Source organism: Odocoileus virginianus, chromosome 7 (genome assembly GCF_023699985.2).
Source record: "Odocoileus virginianus isolate 20LAN1187 ecotype Illinois chromosome 7, Ovbor_1.2, whole genome shotgun sequence".
NCBI lineage: Eukaryota > Metazoa > Chordata > Mammalia > Artiodactyla > Cervidae > Odocoileus > Odocoileus virginianus.
In genome coordinates, this window is record NC_069680.1 from 17,539,504 (window position 1) to 17,567,298 (window position 27,795).

A 27,795-nucleotide genomic window follows, 5' to 3' on the forward strand; every position below is an offset into this window, starting at 1 on the left:
GACAAAGCTTTGTGTCATCAGATACATAGCATACCAGGATTGTATTGTACAAACTAGAGCAGTACTAAGTAAAGAACAGTAGAGACATAAAAAAAAACTTGTCATTCCCTAATACACCTTATATTTAAACATTTTATAGCAGTAATTTATATGAGTGATTTAACCCTTATATAATAAGTTTAGGTTGGTAAAACCATGTGTTTTTACTATGTTAAAAGTATTCATGAATTTTTACTTTTAAAAAATCAGTATTTTGTAAGAATTTTCCTGAGAAGCAGCTTTTACTTTGGGAATAGATCTCTGCTGATGAGATGTCAGAAATTTTCAGTAGAGGGTTTTTCTTTGGACTCTTCATGTTTTCAGATCTGGAGATGAATTGGAGGCAGTTCGAGTTTTGACTTCCCATTGTTACAAAGCAATGTTCATGCTAAGTCGCTTCAGTCGTGTCTGACTCTTTGCAACTCTGTGGACTGTAGCCCACCAGGCTCCTCTGCCCATGGCAAGACTATTGGAGTGGATTGCCATGCCCTTCTCCAGGGGCTCTTCCTGACCCAGGGATCAAACACATGTCTCTTAAGTCTCCTGCATTGGCAGGCAGGTTCTTTACCACTAGTGCCACCTGGGAAGCCCACAAAGCAATGTAGTAGTGATCAAAACCAAGCCTGTCCTCTCCGCATATGCTACCTGATTCAACTTAACATTGAAGGTCCACCTATTTTTATATAAAGAGACCTAAAGTTTAGAGATGGCAAGAATACACAGAACTATACAAAAAAGATCTTCACCACCCAGATGATCACGATGGTGTGATCACTCACCTAGAGCCAGATATCCTGGAATGTGAAGTCAAATGGGCCTTAGGAAGCATCACTACAAACAAAGCTAGTGGAGGTGATGGAATTCCAGTTGACCTGTTTCAAATCCTAAAAGATGATCCTGTGAAAATGCTGCACTCAATATGTCAACAAATTTGGAAAACACAGCAGTGGCCACAGGACTGAAAAAGGTCCATTTTCATTCCAATCCCAAAGAAAGGCAGTGCCAAAGAATGCTCAAACTACTGCACAATTGCACTCATCTCACATGTTACTAAAGTAATACACAAAATTCTCCAAGCCAGGCTTCAACAATACGTGAACCGTGAACTTCCAGATGTTCAAGCTGGTTTTAGAAAAGGCAGAGGAACCAGAGATCAAATTGCCAACATCTGCTGGATCATTGAAAAAGCAAGAGAGTTCCAGAAAAACATCTATTTCTGCTTTATTGACTATGCCAAAGCCTTTGACTGTGTGGATCACAACAAACTGGAAAATTCTTAGAGACGGGAATACCAGACCACCAGTTCTGCCTCGAGAAACCTGTACGCAGGTCAGGAAGCAACAGTTAGAACCGAACATGGAACAACAGACTAGTTCCAAATAGGAAAAGGAGTATGTCAAGGCTGTATATTGTCACCCTGCTTATTTAACTTGCATGCAGAGTACATCATGAGAAACGCTGGGCTGAATGAAGCACAAGCTGGAATCAAGATTTCTGGGAGAAATATTAATAACCTCAGATATGCAGATGACAACAACCCTTATGGCAGAAAGTGAAGAGGAACTAAAGAGCTTCTTGATGAAAGTGAAAGAGGAAAAGTGAAAAAGTTGGCTTAAAGCTCAACATTCAGAAAACTAAGATCATGGCATCCGGTTCCATCACTTCATGGCAAATAGATGGGGAGACAGTGGAAACACAGTGTCAGACTTTATTTTGGGGGGCTCCAAAATCACTGCAGATGGTGACTGCAGTTATGAAATTACAAGATGCTTACTCCTTGGAAGGAAAGTTATGACCCACCTAGATAGCATATTAAAAAGCAGAGACATTACTTTGCCAACAAAGGTCTGTCTAGTCAAGGCTATGGTTTTTCCAATAGTCATGTATGAATGTGAGAGTTGGACTATAAAGAAAGCTGAGCTCTGAAGAATTGATGCTTTTGAACTGTGGTATTGGAGAAGACTCTTGAGAGTCCCTTGGACTGCAAAGAGATCCAACCAGTCCATCCTAAAGGAGATCAGTCCTGGGTGTTCATTGGAAGGACTGATGTTGAAGCTGAAACTCCAATACTTTGGTCACTTGATGCAAAGAACTGACTCATTGGAAAAGACCCTGATAGTGGAAAAGATTGAAGGCGGGAGGAGAAGGGGACACAGAGGAAGAGATGGTTGGATGGCATCACTGACTCAATGGACATGAGTTTGAGTAAAGTCTGAGAATTGGTGATGGAAATGGAGGCCTGACATGCTGCAGTCCATGGGGTGCAGAGTTGGACAGAACTGAGTGACTGAACTGAACTGAAAGTTTAGATCTTTTGAACTGGCTAATTGAAATAACATTTTTAAAGTTATAAATACATAAAAAGTTCTGATGTTATTTGTATTTTTTTCTGATCATGTTTCCATTTCCATACCCCATAAATGGTTCCTTTTCTGAATTATTATGCATGAGTATTAACTTTAGAATGTCTTTCAGAATATAGATTGTGTTTGAATAAGATATAAACCTCACCCAAGTGTGAACAATTCAAACTTTTCTCTGAATAAAAACAGGGAAATACAAAGAGTATTTTAGGTGCAAATGTACGGTTTAAAAATGTTTGATTATTTGATGAATATCTTTATTGTTTAGATGATAAAGCCCCGGTGACAGATACAAATATTCCATCTCATCTGGAACAGATGTTAGTTATCTTAGTACAAGAAGAAAATGAACGGGAATTTGGAGAGACGGGGCCATGTATGGAATATTTACTTCATCACAAGATCTTGGAAACATTATATACCCTAGGGAAAGCTGATGTAAGTTCCTAATCCACATGATGTTCTTAGTCTAGTACATGTAATATATGTTTTCATGTCTTAGAGATAAAGAAGCTGCCAAGCACTTAATTTAACTGTAGAGGTATATATTAAGCATGGAAGGATTCAAGTCAGTACATGAAAAAAAAAGAAAATTGTTTGTCCTATATGAGTATGACTTTCCATAGAGATAGCAAAGCTCCCAAATCCTCTAGACAACTGGTACTTAGGCTGCTTAGAATTACAGTGTAAACATTTATAAAAATTTACTCAAGTGCAAATGCTCAGAAGCAAAGGAAATTAGAAGGATCCCATTGAATAATGGGTTACAAAAATTATTTCTCATAATCCTGAAAGAAAGAAAATGTCACTGATCATTCTGACATTAACACTTCTGATGAGCAGAACCAATTGAAGTAAGTCTCTTTGGTGAATCTTCCTCCTGTTTAAAAACAAAGAGGTGATCACCACGGGGCCTCCCCCAGCTCTAAAAATTGGTGCGTCTGTTCTGTGAATTTCTGTAATATATGTGAAAATCAAATTAAAAAGCCTCAAACAGATGTTTAAACACCAAATAGAATAATGAAGTCGTATTGAAGACGATTTCCTTTTAATTAAGTCTAATTCTCCAATGCATTTTTAGGTTAGATTCATTCAGTTTATATTTTCTAGCTAAATATCTACTCACTAGTATCTTCCAGTTCATTCCCTTCTTCACTCCTTTTTCATGTCCTTTGTAGAGAGAGATTATGCAACATTATATTGAGCAAATATTAATCAATTTCTGAGCAAATGTTAGTAATTATACTACTGGGAAATTTATTTTGGTATTGGTGATTATAAATATTGTGTTTTATGTAAATAATCTAAGGTATTTACTATCTTCACATACTATTGTGCTTAAGATTATAGCTTATGCTATTATGCTACTTCCATATAATGTGTCTATGGTGATGTTTTGGAAATATTTTGTGACTATTTTAAATCTGAGTCAACATAAGCAGGTTAATTTTAGAACGTATAACCTTGCTAACTCATACTCTTAATTTACATCATGCATAATAGTCAGGTTTATCTGCCTTTCAGCAAATATTTAAAACAATTGGCATGTTATCAAAACTTATTTATTAAATATTCATTGCCTGTAATAATCATAATGTAAATAGTTTTGCAACTACTTTAAAATCACATTGTTAGAATAAATCACAGCCATTTATACATAGGATTCCTTTATTTACACACATGTGTTAGACTTTATTTACTCCTCCATATATATGATGAAAGGTTATTGATTACCTGTCATAAATGTAAGTGATAAGATGGTGCCTTTGCCTGGGCCAGGGAGTTTCCTTTTACCCTAGCATTTAGAATATTAACAGCTTGGCATTACCTGAACCAAACTCTAGTCACCATGGCATATTATCACTGTGCTCTTTGTGATCACATCAGCCTGTGGTCTCACACACTCTTATGAATTTTATTTATAGAATACCAGTCAGTAATAATTGATTGAGAATTTTATTTAGACAAAGTCACTGTCTAATTGCATTGATTTTTGAAGGTGTAATGTATTCACATACATTGTCTCTGATTTTTTTCAAGCTTTCGAGTAAAAAGGTTTGCATTGTCTGTTTTTTTTCTTGTCTGTTTTTTTCCTGTACCCAGTGTCCTCCAGGAATGAAGCAACAAGTTTTGGTGTTCTATACCAAACTTTTGGGGAAAATCCGGCAGCCGCTGCTTCCACATATTAACGTGCACAGGCCAGTGCAGGTAGGTTGTTCCCTTTACATAAAACTATTTGGTTCACTGCTTTTCACATAGAAATAATTTTATATGATTTTTCTAAGAGTAAAAATAACATGCAAAGTAGCAAATGTTGATACTTGAACTTTCTTGATGCATGACATTGTATTAAATGCACTGCATGTCTCTATATTTCTCTCTTAAAATTTTATACATTAATTTTACCATTGACATACTTCCATGACATCTCAAGAAGTTTATTAAAACCTCACTAATTTTTTAAAGTAACATATTTGAAAAACATTACTAGCAGATTTATTTTGATATAGGTGATTGCAAATAGTGTTCTTTCTGAAAAATGCAGTGTATTTGCATTATTTGAAAATTTAAAATATCCTGAAGGTGAATGAATGGCTGTTTAGATGTTTATTAAAAAAAAATAGCCTAAGTTTGAAATTTTGTTTTAAATTTTTTGACAGAAGTTAATTCGATTGTGTGGTGAAGTCCTTGCAACGCCAACAGAAAATGAAGAAATTCAGTTTCTCTGCATTGTGTGTGCAAAGCTGAAACAAGATCCCTATTTGGTTAATTTTTTCCTGGAGGTATAGTTTACTTCTTGTCAACCTTCAAAGTATGTGTATATTAAAATTATCATAAGAATTGAAAGCGCTAAATAATATCAGAAGGAATTACATTTTGTGAGTAACAGATAGCCTGTTTTACTTCCCCAGAATTATTTTCATTTAAGAGCACTGTTTTATTTTAACCCAAAATTTCCTGAGGAAAACTACTCTCAAAGAATGTGACTGAACCACATGTAGGGAGCAGAAGAGGGACTGGACAAATACAAAGCTACGGCTTAGGAGCACAGTCCGAAGGGCAAATCTGGAAGAGGGAAGTCACGGGGATTTTTAAGCTATCATATTTTCAGCCAGGCTTGCTCAAGCGTGGTGTGTGGGTAACCTGACCTAGGGTAAGGATGGTGTGTGCAGATATGGGCAAGATGCACAACATCACGAGTCACCTCCCCACCCTGGTGTAGCATTGGGATTGCTCTGCTAATTGGTACTGTCTTTTCCTAGCCATAGTCACCAAATTGTGGTTTACTTAAATCAGTTAATATTTGGATTTTATTTCCAGTTTTAAATTAGAAAATAACTCTTCTGTTTTTCCTGCTTTCATTTATTTTTTTTTTAGCAGTAGTCATTTAGAAATATATTAGGGAAAATGTTGGGGTTTTTTAGTTTTTAAAAAAAAGGTTTTTTTAATCTTTTTTTTTTTAAGATTGAGGTGTGTTATACACTGGACAACTCAGTCTCTCTGATTCTGTGAGTTTGACAGACACATATAGTTTTATAACCACCACTACAATCAAGATAGACAGCAGCGCCATCACCTTACCTCATGTCCCTCTGGTCATCCTGTTTCTACCTCTGCCTCTAGCAATCACTGATCTGTTTTCATCCCAAGTTTTCTCTTTTTCAAAAAGTCGTAAAAATATAGTCAGCCTTTTGAGTCTGGTTTTTCTTTATTTCACTTCCATGCATTTGAGAGTCTTCTGTGAGTTTGGTCACAAACAGCTACTGTTTTACACTACTGAATAGTATTCTGTTGTGTGGATGCACTGCAGTTGTTTAGCCATTTGCCAGTTGAGGGACTTATGGGCCAGTTTGAGACAGTTACGAATGAGGCCATCATAAACATTCACAGATTTTTTTGTGTGGACTTTTTTTCATTTCACTTGGGGAAATACCCAAGAGTAGGATTTCTGGATCATGTAGTAGTAAGTGTATATTTGCAAAACTCCTTCCAAGTGGGTTGATCATTTTGCATCCCAGGGGCAACGTATGAGAGCTGCTGTTCCATGTCCTTGTCAGAGAGGGTGTTGTCAAGGTTTCACTGTTGTTTTGGTTTTAAAACTTTTAGCTGTCCTAATAGATGGGTTCATTTTTTATTTCATTTTATTGAGTAAGTAAGTCAGGATATTATTCTGCACTGTTACTGGAGGTAGGTAAGCACCTACCTTACCAAGCTGCAAAATTGCATAGATTTAAATTTCTAGGTTAGTGTTAAGGACTATGAATACCTGTTTTTCATGACATATATTTTGAAAATTTGCTTCAAAATGGCTATAATAGCCTTGTGATATAAATATATCAAATATCTTGATTTGGCTCAATGTGAGATTTTTCTTCTCAAAGTTTGTTTTTACTTAAGTTTTCTTAAGTAACCTAAATTACTTTAGATGCATAGATTTTTTTTTCCATGCTTAAGGTTTAAGGGGATTTTCTCAGAATCTCTGATACTTGTTTCAGAAGTACACAGCCATAGATCAGAAACTGAAAATTTGTAGGCATATGTATGCCTGCCTGTCTTCAGAGACACGTTTACATGTAGACCTCAGTATAAACACCACCCTTCTGAATTAGTGTCATGTCTGCTGTAATCCCACGTTTTTATAACACCTACTTCTCCAAAGCCTGAGGTGGTAGGTGACTATTCGTATGCTTTTACTATTAATTTTAATGCTTTTAATGTCAGTTATTACAGTCTCCCTGGCATTAGAGTCATTTATGTGCATTTTATTTTCTCTTCCTGGTCAGTAGGCTCCTTGAGGACAGGGAGTCTATTTTATTAATCTTTGGGTCCTCATAGCTTCTCTGGTATCTAGCACAGTGCGTAATAACTGTTTAATTAACACTTATTGAATGAATGAATCTTTTGAGACATGCAGCTTTATTACTAGTGTGATAGTAATAGAGCTTCCCTTGTGGCTCAGTTGGTAAAGAACCCACCTGCATTGTGGGAGACCTGGGTTCCATCCCTGGGTTGGGAAGGTTTCCTGGAGAAGAGAAAGGCTACACACTCCAGTATTCTGGCCTGGAGAATTCCATGGACTGTGTAGTCACAGGGTTGCAAAGAGTCAGGCACAACTGAGTGACTTTCACTAGTAATAGAAGTACTTTGCATTTTTTAAGCATATATCCCTTGAAATCTAATCTCTCACTTCATTTACATCAGCCAGTAGATGCGTTTGCTAGGAGTTAAATGCAGATGGTAGATAAGTTAGTAACATTCTTTGCTGTAAAGGAGTTGGTAGTCTGGTGATGAGGGAAGACTGATGTTCAAATACTGTAATCTAAGGTCGAGTTAGGCGAGTATCGTAAGAAAGATACAGAGTAAATGCCCCTAAAACTTCACAGGATGAAGAGATTACATCTGCCTTCGTCATTAGGAGGGAACATGGAAGAGGTTGTCCTTGAAATGAGCCTTGACATGTTTAGATAAGAATGGGCGAGCGCAAGTAAAGGAGTGAAGATAGGACAGTCCGTGGTGTGGTTCACAGAGTTTAATTAGGCTTTGTGGTAAGAAAAGGGACCCAGACAAATAGATTAGAATTGTCAAAGGCTTTGAATTCGTGCTTGCTTGCGGAGCTTTTTTAAAATGCAGATCCCTTGGTTTCACCCCTAGATACTTTCATTCTGCGTTTCTATCAAGCACCACAGAAAACTGGGAGCCAGCAGTCCTGAGTTGAGAAACACTAGTTGAGGGAGTGAGTGCTGAAAGTGTTAGTTGCTTAGTCACGCCCCACTCTTCGTGACCACAGGATTGGTCTTCCACTTGCCGTTCTTATCCGAGATGCTACTCCCAACAACAGTGTTAACATTTTAGATGGAATAAAATATTTGACATTCATGAAAACTATGATACGCAGTTGATTTCATAGGAAATTGGGAAGTTGTTTGGAGTATTCATTTAGTTCCATAGGATTGTTTTCTTCTAATATATGTGCTGTGAGCTCAATTTCTCAATAAGCTCAGTCTAAACTATACTTTTATAGCAATAAAAGTGATTTATAATATCTAGCATGTAATTTGGGAAGTGGAACTTTGACTTTATTCAGCATTTAATGCACTTCTCTGATGAAGCACTCTGATAGGTCCTGCAGAGAAGCTGATTTATGATGAATTCTAAATTGTATGTGTGATTTGATTTTTTTGCTCTTATCTTTAAATGGAAATCAAGAGACCTTTGCCTGGAAACTAATTATTTGCTTCAATTTAGGTTCTTTTTGTGTTTGGCTGTGTACCACGTGGGGAGGGGTTCACAATATTTCAAGCAAATCTTCGTTTTTATCCTCAAAAATACTAACAAGAATGTCCTCAGGGTATTGAGTTATATTTACAGAGTAGAGGTATAAGGAAAAGCCTTAGAAAAATGACCTTAGAAACTAATTTTAGAAGAAGCAGCATTAGGGCTATTTATCTTTAGTAGGCCAGTGATGAGAAAACAATTAATGGCAACTGAAACTTCCTGAATCTTATGTTTTCCTCACTAACCTCAGTTGTTTTCGGTAGCAGTCAAATAATGATTACTAATATTGTTCATTGTTTGCTGTCAGTGTAAAACATTTTGTAGATCCTATTCCGAAGATTATGATAAACGCCTATGTAATTTTAAGACATCTAAAGCACAGTTTGTTTAAGTCTGGGTATTTTCATTTGTCATAACACTTTTATCTGTTGTGACAGTGGCCAGATATTGAGTGTTAATTACAGAAAAACACATTAAAATATGATTTCTGTTCTATAAGGCTTTTGACGTGAATCTTACAAAACATGTATTCCTTTTCAGAACAAGTTTAAATCATTGGCTTCCCAAGGAGGCCCAAATGCAATTTCAGAAGATGTATTAAAAAGTCAAGATTCCTTGTCAACAGATACAGGCCAGTCCTGTCAGCCAGAGGAACCGTCGGGCGCTTCTGGAACGGAGCACACAGACTCAGAAGATGAGCCTTCTCATCAGATGGGTGACCTGTCCACAAGCTTGGAAAATCTCAGTGTCACTGCACTGCCAGAGGCCACCGTTGTTCGTCCAAACCAGGATTACAACCTAGTGAATTCTTTGTTAAATCTTACTAGAAGTCCTGTGAGTCATCTTTTCTTTTTTCCCCTTAACATAATCACCATTAAATGCCTAGAGAAAAAAATTCTGTTTTTATTTTGGCATAAAATGCCATTTAAGGTGAATTTTGCCAAACAACCTGAGGTATGTCTGATTCAAGCCCTGTAAGGACGCGTGTTTTTCCCCTCAGGATGGCCGAATAGCCGTGAAAGCCTGCGAGGGCTTGATGCTGTTAGTGAGCTTGCCAGAGCCAGCGGCCGCCAAGTGCCTCACGCAGAGCACGTGCTTGTGCGAACTGCTCACCGACAGGCTCACCTCCCTGTACAAGGCCCTACCTCAGTCAGTGGACCCCTTGGATATTGAAACAGTGGAAGCGATTAACTGGGGGTAAGGGTCGCCACTGTTTGTGTTTTCCTATGAAAGTGACCTCTTAAACATACATTTTTAAATCCATTTGCATTTTGCAGTGATAGACCTTTTCAGGTTTGAAAAATATAACATTGCTAGTCATCATTAAACCAGATTGTTGTTTTGAGGCTTGCTTTAAACTTTGTTATCAGGAGCGAATTGGCATGGTAACAGCCTAGGTGTTACATAGTTAAGCTATTCTTTCCCTTTGTCTCTTGTAGTGATCAGTTAATACCTTAAGACTGATAACTTTATCTGACTGTATTTAAAAAAAAAAAAAAACAAAAAAACTTGTGTGGAACCTCACCTCCCACCTCTCACCTGTTTCCCCTAGAGTTAGGGCTACCTTCTTGATTCTCATATGAAAATAGGATTACTGCAGAACATTTATAAGTTATTAAAAGTGTGAAAGTAGCTCAGTCGTGTCCCGACTCTTGGTGACCTCATGGGCTATACAGTCCATGGAATTCTCCTGGCCAGAATACTGGAGTGGGTAGCCTATCCCTTCCCCAGTGGATCTTCCCAACCCAGGAATCGAACCAGGGTCTCCTCGATTGCAGGCGATTCTTTACCCGCTGAGCCACAAGGGAAGCCCATTAAAAGTGTAAAGCAGCATAAATAAAATTACTTGTAACCCCACCACCTCTAAGCAGCCTAACATTTTTGATATCAGAACCTGTTACTCTTTGTGCGTTTTTAACCCTTCTTTGGTTTTTCCTTGTTTTTTCCCGCTCTGTATTCTGTCAACATCTGTAGGCCAGACTCACTTCTTAACTTCACTACTGGGTAGTGTTTTAAGGCAGGAGGAGAAGAAGATCAGTCGTTTCCTTTTGCTGTCTCTCCTTTATGTTCCTTTCCTTTCATCCTAGAGGCTGAGAACTTCCAACTTCCCATCCTGTTACTCAGTCACACTTAAGGTGGAAATATGAGGAGGTGTCTCAGTGCTTTTTCTGCTGTAGCTCCATTCTCCACTTAATGAGTGAAAATTATTCACAAGTATTATCTAAAAGGTTTTCTCTTATCTTTGGCTTTCATGTATAAAACCCTCTTCTGATTGTCATCCAGTCTCACCTGCCTAAATCTGTCATCCTGTGTGTTCATTCACGGGCCTTCATCTCCCCGTATGCACTGAATTGGATTAATGCTTTTGAATAACTCTGTGTTCTTCTGTGTCCTATAGCTTGGACTCATATAGTCATAAAGAAGATGCTTCAGCTTTTCCTGGAAAAAGAGCCTTAATTTCATTTCTCTCCTGGTTTGATTATTGTGATCAACTCATAAAGGAAGCACAAAAGGTTTGAATACTTTTGTTGTTTAATTGATAACTTAAAAATGTAAATAACTACTGAGTGAAATTTGAATACTCAGTCTCTATCCCTAAATATGTCTTAATTATATTAGGATAGATAGCATAGTTAGTAAAATAAATAAAATGAAATAGCAAACCCTCCAAAACTATATATATGTGTTTGTGCGTGTGTGTGTGTATGTGTATTACAGCTCTGGAATAAATCACAGTTAAAATTCTGTCCTTATGTTTCTTTAAGTATTATAGCACAACCCTTTACAAGGTAACATTGGCTTCTCTGCATTTCTCCTCTTTGGGGAGATATTAATACAATAAGTGGTTGGGATAATATTTTTATGTTTGTCTTTGTTCTTGGAAATTTAGGTAACATGTAAAGGAACCAGTAGCTAGCATCTTATCTAGGTTTATATGCCATCAACGAGATAGGCAATAGGCAAGTTTGTTTTTCTACATTAAATTAGATGGAGAGTGCAAATTGATTTAGTGGTGTTATAAATTAATCTCTCTCATTAAAAAAATATGATACTTAATACTATGTTCTAGACTGCTGCTGTTGCTCTTGCCAAAGCTGTCCATGAAAGATTTTTTATTGGTGTTATGGAACCTCAGCTAATGCAAACGTGAGTGGCCTCTTTGTTGTTGTTTAGTTGCTAAGTCATGTCCTACTCTTTGTGACCCCATGGGCAGTAGCCTGCCAGGCTCCTCTGTCCATGGGATTGCCCAGGCAAGAATACTACAGTGGGTTGCTATTTCCTTCTCCAGGTGATCTTCCCAACCCAGGGATCAAAACCATGTCTCCTGCATTTCAGGCAGATCCGTTACCTCTGAGCTACTAGGGACGCCCATGAGTGGCCTCTTTACTTTTAAAAAGAAAAATCACTATGTTCTTGTTATTCTTACCCCCTAATTACCTGTTTGTTATGCAGTTCTGAGATGGGTATTCTGACATCAACTGCTCTGCTCCATCGCATTGTTCGGCAAGTAACCTCTGACATTTTGCTTCAAGAAATGGTGTTTTTCATCCTTGGAGAACAGAGGGAACCGGAAACTCTGGCAGAAATTAGCAGACATCCTTTAAGACATAGGTTAATTGAACACTGTGATCACATATCTGATGAGGTAAGCTATACAAGGATTTAAAGTTGGACTTAGGTTCTTTGATGTACTGACTTTGATGTACTTGTCATGTTTTGAATACAGCCTTATTTTATGTGGCTTTTTATTTTGAAAGTTGAAATCATGAAAAACAGTTAAAGTATTTTTCAGTTACCTTTTATCATTTTGGGTTTCAGATCAGCATAATGACATTAAGAATGTTTGAACATCTTTTACAAAAACCCAATGAGCACATTCTTTACAATTTGGTCCTAAGAAATCTTGAAGAAAGAAACTATACAGAATATAAACCTGTGTGCCCAGAAGATAAAGATGTAGTGGAGAATGGATTAATAGCAGGAGCAGTGTAAGTTTCTGTCCAGCTCTGAATTTAGTGTTTCATATTAAGTCATAATTTTCTCCCCTCTTAATTTCTCTTCTCTTCCTTCTTCTCATAAAGTATTTTTAAAAATACTTTAACAGTTTAAAAGTTTCTTTAAAAATAAAATTTAGGTGCCCTGATACTATTGTCCTTCAAATTACAAGCCGCAGTATCTATTCACTAAACCTAACAAAGTCAGTATAACCTTGAGTTTGATGTTAGTAAAAAGTGTTAATTTCTCTGTACAATAGACATACATTCATTATTCCTTAATTCTTTTATTAGCGAAATTATATAAAGGTTTCTGAGAACATAGCAGAGAATCTTTTGGTTTAGAAAATATAATAAAATTTTTTTATGCATCATTAAATTAAACTTAGAGATCTGGAAGAAGATCCCTTATTTACTGACATTTCACCAGATAACACTTTGTCAAATCAAGAGTGGCTTAGCTCCTCACCTCCCGCTACTCCAGACCACCCCAAAAACGATGGGAAAACTGAAGTCCACAAAATTGTAAATAGGTGAGTTGCTGTATGTATTTGACTTACGTCTCTTTCACTTCTTTTTACAACATATAACAGCTCTGCTCTTTGATCATTGTAGAGATATGTCATGAACTCAGTCTTCCCTTTTTTAAAGATTATGTCAACTTTTTGAAATGCTTATGTAGCTAGTGAACAGCCTAGAGGCAACAATCGATACAAAAGAGGAAAGGAAAAAAACTCTAGAGTAGTAGTGACTAAACTAATCTTCAGGGTACTCTCCTTTTGTTTTTTTTTAATGTGAACAATTTTAAGTAATTCCCAGTTGGAACAACATTGAGAATTTCCAGTTTGATGGATTGAACTCACTAGCCATGTACTCACATGTGCTTAAGCGGAGGGCTGTTTCTTTTCATTAGTTTGTGTTTTTATATATATATTTAAACTAAATTAATTCATTTATATTTATTTATTTTTGGCTGTGCCGGGTTACTGTTGCCTTGCTCAGGCTCAGGCTTTCTCCAGTTGCGGAGAGCAGGGTCTGTTCTTTGCGCGTGTGGGTTTCCCGTGTTGCGGAGCACGGGCTCTAGGTGGCGAACTTCACTAGTTGCAGCACATGGGTTTAGTATTTGTAGCGCAAGGACCAACTCCGTGGCATGTGGACTCTTCAGGATCAGGGATCAAACCCCTGTCCCCTGCGCTGGCAGATGGATTCTTATCCACTGCACCTCCAGAGAAGTCCTCTATAAAGGGTTTTTTTTTAAGTGCCTTTTCCCCAGTAATTTTCTTCCTTTGCAATCCTATCAGGTGCTGCGAGGTGGCTTTAGAAAAAACCGCACATAGTGCAAGATGCATAGTTAGGGTGCCTGAGAATCTACGGTTCTGTTACTTAAAAGCCAGTTTCCCGAGACTAACAAACATCAGGGCTCTCTGTCATTGCCCTGTAATGTAGAAAGAGTCAAGTCATCTTCTGCTTGATTTCTACTTTAAGTGGAATGAGTAATTTTTAAAGAAAACCTTTAAAATAATGACAGTATTTAATCAGTAAATTGTAGGACTGATTCAAGATAAATACTTTTCAAGTTTCCATCTGCATTAATACTTGGCTAAATTGAAGATACTGCTAGATATTTTAATACACATAGAGATATTGAATTGTGAGAGTATTTGTGTTACTGATTATGGCTGTTTTTCCTTTAAGTTTTCTCTGTCTGGTCCCAGATGAAGCAAAATCGTCCTACCATGTGGAGGGCACTGGATATGACACCTACCTCCGAGACGCTCACAGGCAGGTAGGTGAGGTGGTTTGATGTGAGATCTAATAAGATGCACAGACACAGCCCTCATCACCTGGGCCACAGGTATTTCTCCAGAGGTTCCCCTTTATCTGTAAGACCTGAATTCCACTCTTCACCGCTTGAGCTTTCTGTCAGTGACCTGACTGCCTTTCACTGAGTTTGTGTCTCTGTCCCAAAATTTCTCTGTGCTTCCTCCCCACCCCCACCCCTTTTCTTTCTTTTGTTTCTGTCCTTGAAGTTATTTCTCCCCTAGATCCTCCTCCCTGCTGATCTAAACCGTGACTTTTAAATGATTCTAGCATTACTCCCAATCCACAGGCTATTTCCTTCCCTCTTCTCCACTGTTCTCACTCATCTGTAATTCCCAAGGACTGCCTATTCATCCTCTGCATCCTAGCTTTCCCCCTCCCTGAAACCACTTTCTCAGACATCTCCTCTTCGTTATCAAATGGACTTTTCCCAGTCGTCTTTTCCCTCTGCAGCATTGTGTGTGTGTGTGTGTGCGCTCAGTCTCTCTAGCCCATGGACTGCAGTCCACCAGGCTCCTCTGTCCATGGAGTTTCCCAGGCAAGAATACTGGAATGGGTAGCCATTTCCTTCTGCTAAGAATCTTCCTGACCCAGGGATTTGAACCCATATCTCCTGCACTGCAGGCAGATTCTTTACTGCTGAGTCACCAGGAAAGCCCGCTGTAGTATTTTACATTTTACCAAATTCCAAAGTTTTGAAATGCCTCACATGAGAAAAATATGCATTTAATTTTCATTTAAATCTTTTGGGTGGAAGTGTGCTTTTATTGATAATTGACTTGCATGCCCTTACAGTTAATTCATGATACTTTAAGCCTAAATTCAAGTCCCCATTACTATGTGAATAAATAGAGTACCAGGGTACCAAATACATTCATGTAACAATAAAATAGAGACAGTGAAAGCAACCCCAACCTCAGTAGTACTGATTGGATTTTTAAACTACTGTGATTCTCTCTGAAAAGTTTTATTTCCATATTCTGATAACAGAATTGTTTTAGGAATATTTGAAATGAGACAAAAAGAATAAAAAAAATTTAGACTTATTTTCTAGCTCAGAAATTCAAAAATTTTAATATAAAAATGCTTTATTAAATATTGGGATGTGGTTTTATAAAGAAAATTGTCTATTGAAAGAAATAGTTTAAAACTCACAAGATATTGAAGAAGTTGTGTTTTTAATCATTTTAAATATGTTTTTCTTTTAAAAGTTGAAGCTAGTTCTTTGTAGTAAGAATATACTTTAATCTCAGCTAATTTGTAAACTACAGATATCAAAGTAATTTTGCTTTATTTAATAAGGAGGATGTGAAAAGGGAAAGAATATGGAAGAAAACTATGCTCCATATTTCTTTTTTAAAATTCAAATAAATTACCTGCCAGGGAAGACTTTTAAATTTTCTTTTTATTATAAGAGATATTCTTGTGCTTACAAAAATCCATATTGTGGTAATCCTTACTAATAAAATGCATAGTAAGGGTCAGTTTCTACTTACTTTTAAGCTGTCATGGACCAATGCTTTTGTAAAATATAAAAATGAAATGCCAGAAAAATGAAAAAAACACTAAATACAAGCCCCAGTTATTTTATTAGATTGAACAGACGTAAAATTTACTCAGTGAAATTGAAAGTTTCTAAACTGGCTCTCCGTTTTTGCACTCATCTCATGGCGATGGAGGTGAACAGTTTTCAGACTGCGCTTGCAGCAGCCTGTTTCTTCTTAACGGCCCCAGCAATGTGCCTGGGTAAACAGGTGGTAGCAAAGTCAAGTTTGCCTTCTCAGATGACATGCATCTGTTCACCTGTTACATTTCATCTATTTTGTACATTACATGTGACATTTGAGAATAGATTGGGAAATGTGGCTAAGACTGACTTTGCTTTCTAAATACTCTAAATCTGTGATGAGAATGAGGAAAGGGTTGAAGTCCTCCAAAGGGAAGAGCATATGCTTATGCTTGCCCCAGCAGTGCGAGGGGCGCTTTGGTTAAGTGAGAATCTGCCTGCTTTCTCACCAGGGTGTCATCTATGCCATCTTCTCCCGTCTCCTGTGGTACCTGACACTTAGCAGACACTCAGCATTCGAGCGGATTGTTATGCCTATTCAGGGAAATTGTTTCTATTTAATCTCTATCTGTTTTTGCTCAGTTCTTCTTTAATGATCCAAATGCTGTCTCCGCAGTTCCGGGACTACTGTGCTATCTGCTTAAGATGGGAGTGGCCTGGCTCTCCAAAAGCACTGGAAAGGTGCAATTTAGAAGCAGCTTTCTTTGAAGGTCATTTTTTGAAAGTCTTATTTGACAGGATGGGAAGAATTCTTGATCAGGTAATAAGTTTTAAAGTATTAATTTCATATTATTTTGTTACCATTCACTGTGGGTTCTGTTTACATCTTCAGTAGTTTTTATTGTTTTCTTTTTTCCACCAGATGACTTTTTCATAAAGCTTCATTGCCAACAATTGGTGGGTTTCTAATGCATTTATTATGTTAAAACTTTTATCTGGCCTGACAGGCGTTACAGATTTGTGTGTTTACTTCTCATTGTGGACCATTGTCTTATTAACAGTAATTTTAACATCTTTTGGCAGTGACTAGAATGCTTTCCTAGAAAGCCTTTTGGTTAGTACAGGTACAGATAGAGTGAAACTTGTTAGGTTTAATACAGAAGACCTTAAACGTCATTTCAAACCAAATCTTGAGTGCTCTGGTCTCACTAAAATTACAGAACAGTATTAGATGAACCTGCTTCTTCAGAGAAAGAACTTGTGAATGATATTCATTTTCATAAGGGGAAATGAATATAAAAAGTTAACTTACTTACTTCAAGGGAAGTAAAAATGCAGCTGGTATGTTGCTGTGTCTTTCTCACTGACTGTCAAAACTGACCTTGAGATTAGAGAATCCCTCCCTCCCTCTCTCCCTGACATATAGAGTGATGATAGAGCTTTGAAATGTTTTATATGTTGATATGGACACTTGAAATGAAACTATGTGGCATTAAATGTGCCTCAGCATGAAAGCTGAGTTAACCAATTTAGAATTAATTTGAAATCCTATATTAGAGAACTTGGGTTTTTTTTTTTAGCATTTTAGTTAAATATTTATACGAGCATAGGGAGTTACAAAAGAAATGTATTGTACAATCAGGCTGTCTTCAATAACCAGAAAGCCAAATAAAGAAATGATAATTAAGAAGTATTTCACTGGGTTGACTTCAGCCAGCACTGTTTCTGATAATAATCAATAAAGACAGAGTGTCAAGTCCTTTTTTTCTTTTAAAAAACAATACTAAACCTACTATATTTTTCAAAAATTAAGGCTGTGACAACACACCAGTGTCATGAATACCTGATGTCATAACTTCTCAATTATACGTGCAGAAATTAGCTACTTTATTATTAATTGTCCATAATAATGTTTAATCCCAGCCTGGTTAGCCTGATACTATTAGGGGTATCTATGTACTGTGAACATACAAGCAAACATCATCTTTAGCAAAAGCAGTTAGGAAAGAGAGAAAATGAAATTAAACCAAGCATGTTAGACCCACCAGAACTTATGATTATCTCTGCGATCTGATTATAATGTTCTTATCTGAAAAGGCTTGGGAAGTCAAGGTTTTTAAAGACTTTGAAAGAAGGCTTGAGGCTAGGCTCCAGAGTTCACTCACTTAAGTCACATTAACTGAAACTAAGGATTTCTTTTAATGTGCTAACAACATGTACTGAATTTCTGCTGTTTCATTTTTTGTTTATTGATATTTAATACTTAACAACCAAAGTATTCGGGTTCAGTCCCTGATTTGGGAATATCCCCTAGAGAAGGGAATGACAACCCACTCCAATGTTCTTGCCTGGAAAACCCCATGGACAGAGGAGCCTGGTAGGCTACAGCCCATGGGGTCACAGAGTCAGACAGGGCTGAGGGACTTTCACTTTCACTGTAGGTATTATGCTGTATACATCATAGCTATGTAACCCCCCCAACCCCCAGCTAGTGGGGAGGTTTACAATAAATCTCCCAGTGTTCAACCACCTGGAAAAGAATGAAACTAGAGCACTTTCTAACACCATACACAAAAATAAACTCAAAATGGATTAAAGATCTAAATGTAAGACCAGAGACTATAAAACTCCTAGAGGAGAACATAGGCAAAACACTCTCCGACATAAATCACAGCAGGATCCTCCATGACCCACATCCCAGAATTTTAGAAACAAAAGCAAAAATAAACAAATGGGACCTAATGAAACTTAAAAGCTTTTGCACAACAAAGGAAACTATAAGCAAGGTGAAAAGACAGCCCTCAGATTGGGAGAAAATAATAGCAAACGAAGCAACAGACAAAGGATTAATCTCAAAAATATACAAGCAACTCCTCCAGCTCAACTCCAGAAAAATAAATGACCCAATCAAAAAATGGGCCAAAGAACTAAACAGACATTTCTCCAAGGAAGACATACAGATGGCAAAAAAACACATGAAAAGATGCTCAACATCACTCATCTTCAGAGAAATGCAAATCAAAACCACAATGAGGTACCATTACATGCCAGTCAGGATGGCTGCTATCCAAAAGTCTACAAGCAATAAATGCTGGAGAGGGTGTGGAGAAAAGGGAACCCTCTTACACTGTTGGTGGGAATGCAAATTAGTACAGCCACTATGGAAAACAGTGTGGAGATTTCTTAAAAAGCTGGAAATAGAACTGCCATATGACCCAGCAATCCCACTTCTGGGCGTACACACCGAGGAAACCAGATCTGAAAGAGACACGTGCACCCCAATGTTCATTGCAGCACTGTTTATAATAGCCAGGACATGGAAGCAACCTAGTTGCCCATCAGCAGACGAATGGATGAGGAAGCTGTGGTACATATACACCATGGAATATTACTCAGCCATTAAAAAGAATTCATTTGAATCAGTTCTAATGAGATGGATGAAACTGGAGCCCATTATACAGAGCGAAGTAAGCCAGAAAGATAAAGACCATTACAGTATACTAACACATATATATGGAATTTAGAAAGATGGTAACGATAACCCTATATGCAAAACAGAAAAAGAGACTCAGATGTATAGAACAGACTTGTGGACTCTGTGGGAGAAGGCGAGGGTGGGATGTTTCAAGAGAACAGCATCGAAACATGTATATTATCTAGGGTGAAACAGATCACCAGCCCAGGTTGGATGCATGAGACAAGTGCTCGGGCCTGGTGCACTGGGAAGACCTAGAGGGATCGGGTGGAGAGGGAGGTGGGAGGGGGGACCGGGATGGGGAATACATGTAAATCCATGGCTAATTCATTTCAATGTATGACAAAAACCACTGCAATGTTGTAAAGTAATTAGCCTCCAACTAATAAAAAATAAATAAATAAATCTCCCAGTGTATTGTGTCTTTGTGCTGGTTCTATAGGCTTAGTTTGAATCTGATTAAACAAGAACAGACATCAACAATCAGTATCAAGTCAGTAATCTGTAGAAATTTTGACCAAAAGCACTCAAAAGGAATCTAAACATTAAAAAGTAGTTTCTGAATTGAGTGGAAAGACCCCCTTGGAATCTCCATCCCACTTGAGCATTTTTCCCTTCCGTCTGTAGAGCGCTGGCACAAGGGGTGCACTGGACACGATATCCTAAAATGTGCGCAGTTCTCCTCCTTCCACCAGACAGCCCTGCACAGTGCAACCGCAGGTCAGACAGTGTCCCCTCATTCTTCCTGGAGCCCTGAGACAGGCGGGACAGCTGCCTGTACTACTGTATAGATGACGAATCCTTGGTTTTATTTAATGTGACTCAGTGAGTGAGCTGTGGAGCCTAGCCTCAAGCCTTCTGTCTTTAAAAACCCTGACTTCCCAAGCCTTTTCAGATAAGAACATTATAATCAGATCGCAGAGATAATCATAAGTTCTGGTGGGTCTAATGTGCTTGGTTTAATTTCATTTTCTCTTTTCTAACTGCTTTTGCTAAAGATGATGTTTGCTTGTATGTTCATAGTACATAGATACCCCTAATAGTATCAGGCTAACCAGGCTGGGATTAAACATTATTATGGATAATTAATAATAAAGTAGCTAATTTCTGCACATATAATTGAGAAGTTATGACATCAGGTATTCATGACACTGGTGTGTTGTCACAGCCTTAATTTTTGAAAAATATAATGTGTTTAGTATTGTTTTAAACTGTAGTGATTTTTAAAAGATAGTAAAATGCTAAGGTCCACAGCAGAATGTAAAGAATACCAGGAAAAATGTGGGACCTAAGTTCAAAGGGAAAAATTTGAATTTGGGCAACTCAAGTAGCTGTTTCTCACATTTTCTTATTGTTTAAGTGAAGTTGACATTACTTGATTTGCTTAAAAGGACAATGGGGGGGGGGAAGTAATTTAAATTGCTTTTAAAAATATAAAATCTTGTTAAATGCAAGTGTTATAAGAAATTTCAGAGACTACCAAGTCATTGAGATTTATAAATTCTTATAATTTTGGCCATCTATATATTTGGCCTTTAGTAAAAGAGTTGAGATTGAGTTAGCAGGTGACATCTAAGTCAAAGTTCATTGTCCTAAAATTCAGACCTTGTATTTAGGGTGAGCTCATTAAAAAAATGGGTCAAGTCCATTTAACATGTCAGAAAAATCTGGTTAACTTTGATTTCAGGTGAACACTCTATATATAAAGTACAACATAATCAAAATAATAGATGCAAACAGCTACTGTTAAGAATCCCCCAAAAAGCCAGCTTGTTTTAAAGTTATTACCAATATGAAGTAGAGACCATTTCAGAGTATGATGGAACAGTTACTATCTAGCTGAATTTCATTTTCATTTTCACAACATTAAAATATAATCTGAGTCAGCCTTAAGTTTCTTAAACAACCAAAGATATAGCTTCTTGTTTCAAAAAGCTTAAAACCAAAGTATAGAGAAAAAAGTAGTAAGATATCATTGTTAAAAGCCAAATTTTGTCAGTTTATTTACTTAAAGCACCTATAAATGGCGGAATTTAGTGACCTAAAAATCTGAACTACCTGAAATGAAGTCACATACAATACTGTACTTAAGTTGTATTTTAAATGATTTTGTCCACATTTTTTACCAAGTGTATTCTTCTTAAAGATTTGTTAAAGTGTTTCCTTTGTGCCCAAAATGCAGTTTAATGTGAATTCATTGTTTTGAATTGAATCTTGGAGAAGGCTATTCTGTCGCCAATATTATCAAGTAGGAAAAGATGCCCTTCAATCTATCCTTTAATGGGAGTTGTATCTCCTTTCATTTATCTTGTGTAAGACTAGATTTTAAATAAGAGTGACTTAGGGGAAGTTTTACTTCTTTCAGAAAATCTATGTTCATGAATCTAGTAGTAAGCAAAAAAGACTGAAATTGGACTTTAGCATAGGACTTGAATTTTTATTCATATAACAGTATCTTTGATATCTTCTGGCACATGCGTAAGCGTTGGTCATCCTTTGAATGCCAAACATTTGCTTCTTAGTTGGTATTCATTATGATCAAGGGCTTAAGAGCTACTCAGTGAATGAGGGTAAACCATTCTGATTAACCATTTCTGGTGAATATTACCTTGGTCCTGAATCACTTCTCCCTTCCTCCTGCTGCATCATCTCTTTCTCGTTTGTCCAGTCACTGAGGTTCTTTCCAACCTTCTCACTGAAGTCAGTTTTGTTTCAGCCACTCACTTGCCTCTGACTGCTTAGAAGAAAACTGGAAGGGATGAGAGATTTCTGTTGAAAGTTCTAGGCACAATAATAGCAACTCTTTTTGCATATCATGCATCTTGTTTTGATTTTGACACATACAATGTAAAGCACCTTCAAGCTGCTTTCTATGAGGAATAAACAGATTAAGTATAAAAAACTAGTAAAATTGTTAACACTGTAATACAAAACGTGTATGAGGAACCTTACGCAGATCATTGTTTTGGAAGAGTTAATGCTCTTGCCCAGTAAAGGTGGTGATCCTTTCTGTAATCGTGATTTTTTTATCTTCTAGTTCACTATTAAGGCTTGTGGGTAGTTATCTCTACCCCTCAAGTACTTTTACTCTGTTGACAATGTTCTGTGACTTATATGACTTTATTGTATATATGCTTTTGATAATTGGCAGCAGTTGAATAATTTAAAACAAGGATTATCATTTCTAAAATCAGATTACTTAAAAGATTTTAATACCTTCCCTTTTATCTTTTGTCTAATATTTAACGTGTCTTCTATTGTTTGCAGTGTATAAGTCTTTTTGGGTTTTGATGACCTCTTGAAATATCTTACTAACTTAAAAAACCTGCAAAAAGCAGAGACATTCTGACAGTGTTTTATGTTTATTTTTCCTATATGTTTATGTGCCTGCTTTTCTGGTTTTAGTTTTAAGGACTGTGATGTATGCACTTTGAGACAGTAAGAGCTAGAGTTAATTTAGTTACAGATACTGTCATTGTAGAAGAGCATATCAAGAAGGATTAAGATGGTAGATTGTCCTTTCTTGAAAAGACAAATTGAAATGGTAAATTCAGTGCTCAGGTATATACATAAAGATGATGTCACATATCTTTTTGCTTTCTCCCTCTCTGTAGCCATATGATGTCAACTTACAAGTGACGTCGGTGCTATCTAGACTTTCTCTCTTCCCTCATCCACACATACATGAGTACCTCTTGGACCCTTATGTGAACCTTGCTTCTGGCTGTAGATCTCTATTCTCTGTGATCGTCAGGGTGAGTTGTCAGTTTTGTTCTTTTCTCCAGGATTGATCAACCTGACCAATTAACATCTTAATAACATTGTGTGTAATTAGTGTCATGTAACGAAAAATATCTAAAGAGCTGACTCATTAGAAAAGACTCTGAAGCTGGGAAAGATGGAAGGCAGGAGGAGAAGGGGACAACAGAGGATGAGATGGGTGGATAGCATCACCGACTCAATGGACATGAGTTTGAGCAAGTTCCGGGAGATGGTGAAGGACAGGGAAGCCTGGTGTGCTGCAGTCCATGGGGTCGCAAAGAGTCAGACATGACTGAGCCAGTAAACAGCAACAATGAAAAATACCATGTATTTTCGGTTTAGAATTATTTTACTGCAGAATGTGGAGAAAAAAGATTCATTCTCTTAAATGATACATATAACTTTTGTATTTTAAGGGATAGCTGTGAGTCCTTTGTCAAAGATTGTTACGTGAATAGTGAAAAGTGACAGTCTTCATTTAGTAATAGGAAATGGAATTTTTTTTTTTTTATCCTGAAAATCCCCCATGGAGTTGTTCAGGAACTGAGCTCCTTTTGTTCCTGTGATGCAGGTTGTTGGAGACCTCATGGTTCGAATCCAGCGTATTCAAGACTTTACTCCCAAGCTTCTATTAGTCAGAAAGCGATTACTTGGTCTGGAACCTGAAGGCCCTGTGTAAGTCAGTGTTTCTCACGTTTGTTTGTCTAAAGCTTTTGCCATTGTTTGATGATCTGCTGATATCCTGAATTGATTGATTGCCTGCTTTCCCTTCCCAGGATTGACCACATCACCTTGCTGGAGGGTGTGATTGTGCTGGAAGAGTTCTGTAAGGAGCTGGCAGCCATTGCCTTTGTGAAATACCACGCAGCCTCCACACCTTAAACAGCATCTTTCAAGTAACCAAGGGAACAGAACTATCATGTACATTTCATCAAAAAAGCCTCCGTTCCACCCAGCCACGTGACAATAAAAAGCCTTTTTAAATGAAGCATTGCTCTAAACTGGACAGAACCATTCAGAACCCACTGAGTGGACACTCAGTACAGTGTTGTGTGATGTTGTTTTCACTGGCTTTATCATAATGGTTCTGTATATAAAGTTGCACGTCCTTGAATCCAGGATACAATCAAAGGAACTTCAGGAAATAAGCATTTCTAATGCCTGTGTGAAAAGCTGCAAAATTTCTGATGTCATGACTTTGATGATATTTCTGTTAATCTAATATCCTTTTAGGTAGCAAGGCCTTTTGACATTCTTTGGGACTCAAGTGCTTACATTCTTTTGGATTAATAAGTAGCAAAAAAAAAAAAACCAAAACCCTAATTTTATAACTTTTTAAGGTCAGAATTCTTATCAAACAAAATATTTAAAAAAAACTATAAATGAGAAAAAAATACAATTTAGGAACTATCAAATGAATTAATAATAGAAGATAAAAATGTGTAGAGCACCATTAACTTTCTTCAGCTTTTCTAAGAATAACAGTTTAATATGATAAATTCTTGATTAATATATATATATTTTTTAAAGAAACGTTCTTTTACTCTTTTGTGCACATAGCCAGGTTAGTGATTGATTTTCATGTAGGGGGTCCCAGTTAATTTAAACTTTGTCATTTTTGCAACAACATTGAATTTGTGCTCACTATTGGTATTGTTTACTAAAATAGTATTTTCTAAGCTGATGTATTGGGTTGAGACCCTTTTCTTTTTTCTGTCTCTCCGTCCCCCTCTGAAACTTGCTTTACAATTTGATTTTCGTATTGAAACGCGTTGTAGTATAGGTGGCAGCAATCAAAATACCAATGGCCTCCTGAATGTTTTTTTCTCAGTCTTTTGTTTTAAATCATTCTAAAGAGATTTAAAAGCAAACCAGCCAATCTGTTCTGTTTACATATGAAAGAACTTGGGTAAGGTGATATCTGTGGGCACGTGTGCAGGAAGGAGTGGTGTGGGTATTTGGCTGCGCTGTGCAGGGCACGCTTGTCCTTGGTTTACACAGGGGTGTTTGCTGATCCACTTTCTGTGCTTCCTTTAAGTGATGCTTATCACTCAAATATACTTTTGAGCTTTCTTGGGTTTTTGTTTTGTTTTTTCGGTTGATGTGTTAAGCAGCAGCACTTTGCTCCTTTCCTTCCCATTTACTGACGTTTGTGGGAGCAGCAGTCTAGGGAGCCTTCCAGCCTGAAAGGAACCGAACTGCCCCTTGAGAGAACTTGTTTTGTTTGGCGTATTTGCATCTCTACATCCTACCTACTGCTAATTTTGTTGTATTTGTTTTTCTGATTTATTTTGTAGTTTGTTTTTGCTATTTATTCAGAACAGAATGTAAAAAAAAATATGACTGTTCTTGGCTCTAGAATGCTTACACTGTTAAAAATGACAAAAAAAGCTAAATTTCTAAATTCAGTGGAAATCTTTGTTAGCTCACTCTAGGAGATTTATTAAGTGAAACAATGAAGAAATAAGTGGGAGATAGTTACTTTGTGCATTTTTCTTTAAATGATTTTTAACTGTGGGAAGGCATATTATTCTTTTTGCTGTATTTATTAATGCAAGGAACACTGCACCATCTTTATTTTTAGATGTAGTTGTAGTCTACTTTGATGTAGGTGTATTTAAAATAGAACATTAAGAGGTATTCGTTATTTCTTAATGTTTTCATAGAGTTCAGTAAGTGTAATGGCAATGTTACCTCGAAAGCCAAATACTATTTTATCCTTGATTTCACAATGGGACCTTTCAGCTAATCCATGAAACCAAGCTCAGAAAAGCTTTAACTCCTATTTGTGTGTGTGTGTGTCTGTATGCTGCTGCTTAAAAGGTAATTATTTTCCTAAATTATTATAATGACTTTGATTTGTAATCAGCTAAAGCTTAAGGTATAGTTTGTTTATCTTTTAAGTTGGTTTCTGTCTTTCTTTTCTTTTTCTTACTTAGTTCAGACCTAGAGCCAGCAGAAGTTCTCACAGTGAGTTTGATTTCTTAGTGAAACATTGTCCTACATGACTAGCCATATTCAGAAGTTGACTTTTCTGTTCCTTAGCATGTGCAAAACAGTGACTGTTGCACACTGTTGGGTGGGCAGAACCACCCTAGGAATCGCTTGCCATAACAAGTTCCAAACTGAATTTTAGTCTTGCTTCACATTGGTGTATGGGTATAACATTCTTTTTTAAACTTTATCTTTTAACAGTATAGTCTTTGGCTTTTTTTTTTTTCCTTTAGTAATGAGCCACATTCTTTACTTGATAGAACTCAAGATTTGTCCTTAGCCAGCCAATTATCATTGTAGTACTCACATTCTAACTCTGTAATTTTCTCATAATGTATCTGTCTGTGCAATATATAAGCTGTGAGTGAATTCATAGCTTTTTGGTTTAATTGTACATTATTGTATGTGTATATCTGTATATATATCTGTGTATATATCTATGAGGACCAAAATCCTTAGCTTGCTTACACTGTTGCTAGTGTAAAGATTATTACACTTAATTTTACGGGGCACAAATTATGGAATTACTTCATAATTCATGGTAACATATTTCCATAAATTATTGCATTAATGTACAATTACCATTTAATTATGAAGTTTATAAGTATTGACAGAAGTTACAGTGAATTGCTAAAACCACAATTTATATGGTAATTATATTTTGGATTGTACAATTAATCAAAATATGCATGTCATTGTGACACTTGATGTGTTAAAACATGGTAGGTAATCATATTTCTGGGCCCTGTAAAATAGTGTTACTATAATATCTGTTTTGCCTCCTGCCTTGTTTACATTAAACAAAGGATATTTGGTAAATTTTTCTATTGAACATTGTATAGGTTACTGACAGTGTTATGATGGCCTGGAATTCTAGGTCAGTCATCTCTGAAGAAACTCTTCAGATGGTGATTGTGTACCTACTATCTCTTCAATGGAGGTTGTAATCAAATTTTTGTGCTAACAATGCATGCAGGACTAAGAGGGATAATTAAAAATAAATAATGTAATTTAAACAAAATATTGTCTTATATTGTTATAGAATTCTAATTGGAAACATTTCATTCACTGACAAATATAAAGCAATAATTCAAAAGGGTATGACACGTAACAGTCAATGGTTCACTATAACATTGATTCCACAGAGAGAACAAAAAGGAATATATCAGAATATTTGTGGAGGGAGAATGTATAGCTTAAAAAATCCCCCTGGGTGAAATTTATATTTTCCACCCCCATCCTTCATAATCACTTCCCTAAAGAAAGGATTATTTATGCAATCTAAGAAATGTAATTCATTGTAAGCATTATTTCTTAGTAGATTTATAACATATAAAAATTTTTCTCTTTAACTGACATATAAAACAATTTGACTCTAAGCTTATTCCATTCACTTAAGTATTTGCCAAGACCCTTAATTGGAAACTGAAAGAAGCATGTAATACATAGCCCAATGGGAAAAAAGAGAAAAATCTAGTTATTAATCCCACCTACCCATGGTTCTTTTCAGCCAGTGTTTCCTAAAATAGTTTTAAAAGGAAATAAGGTAACAGACTTAAGGAT

The 27,795-nt window shown here is 36.7% G+C and overlaps 1 protein-coding gene across 1 annotated transcript in view; it reads left to right on the plus strand.

Moving 5' to 3' along the window:
* The window catches only part of FHIP2A (FHF complex subunit HOOK interacting protein 2A), a 37,861-nt gene extending 10,608 nt beyond the window's left edge, over positions 1–27,253 (plus strand). Inside the window, exons 3-17 of the mRNA XM_020900716.2 lie at positions 2,671–2,840; positions 4,506–4,610; positions 5,063–5,185; positions 9,219–9,512; positions 9,679–9,875; positions 11,077–11,191; positions 11,749–11,825; positions 12,132–12,324; positions 12,498–12,667; positions 13,063–13,206; positions 14,369–14,459; positions 16,678–16,821; positions 23,091–23,231; positions 23,810–23,913; positions 24,015–27,253. Of these exons, the coding sequence (XP_020756375.2) occupies positions 2,671–2,840; positions 4,506–4,610; positions 5,063–5,185; positions 9,219–9,512; positions 9,679–9,875; positions 11,077–11,191; positions 11,749–11,825; positions 12,132–12,324; positions 12,498–12,667; positions 13,063–13,206; positions 14,369–14,459; positions 16,678–16,821; positions 23,091–23,231; positions 23,810–23,913; positions 24,015–24,120 (2,174 nt within the window). The 3' untranslated portion in view covers positions 24,121–27,253. The remainder of the gene's footprint in view (positions 1–2,670; positions 2,841–4,505; positions 4,611–5,062; positions 5,186–9,218; positions 9,513–9,678; positions 9,876–11,076; positions 11,192–11,748; positions 11,826–12,131; positions 12,325–12,497; positions 12,668–13,062; positions 13,207–14,368; positions 14,460–16,677; positions 16,822–23,090; positions 23,232–23,809; positions 23,914–24,014) is intronic.
* Positions 27,254–27,795: the final 542 nt, after the last annotated feature.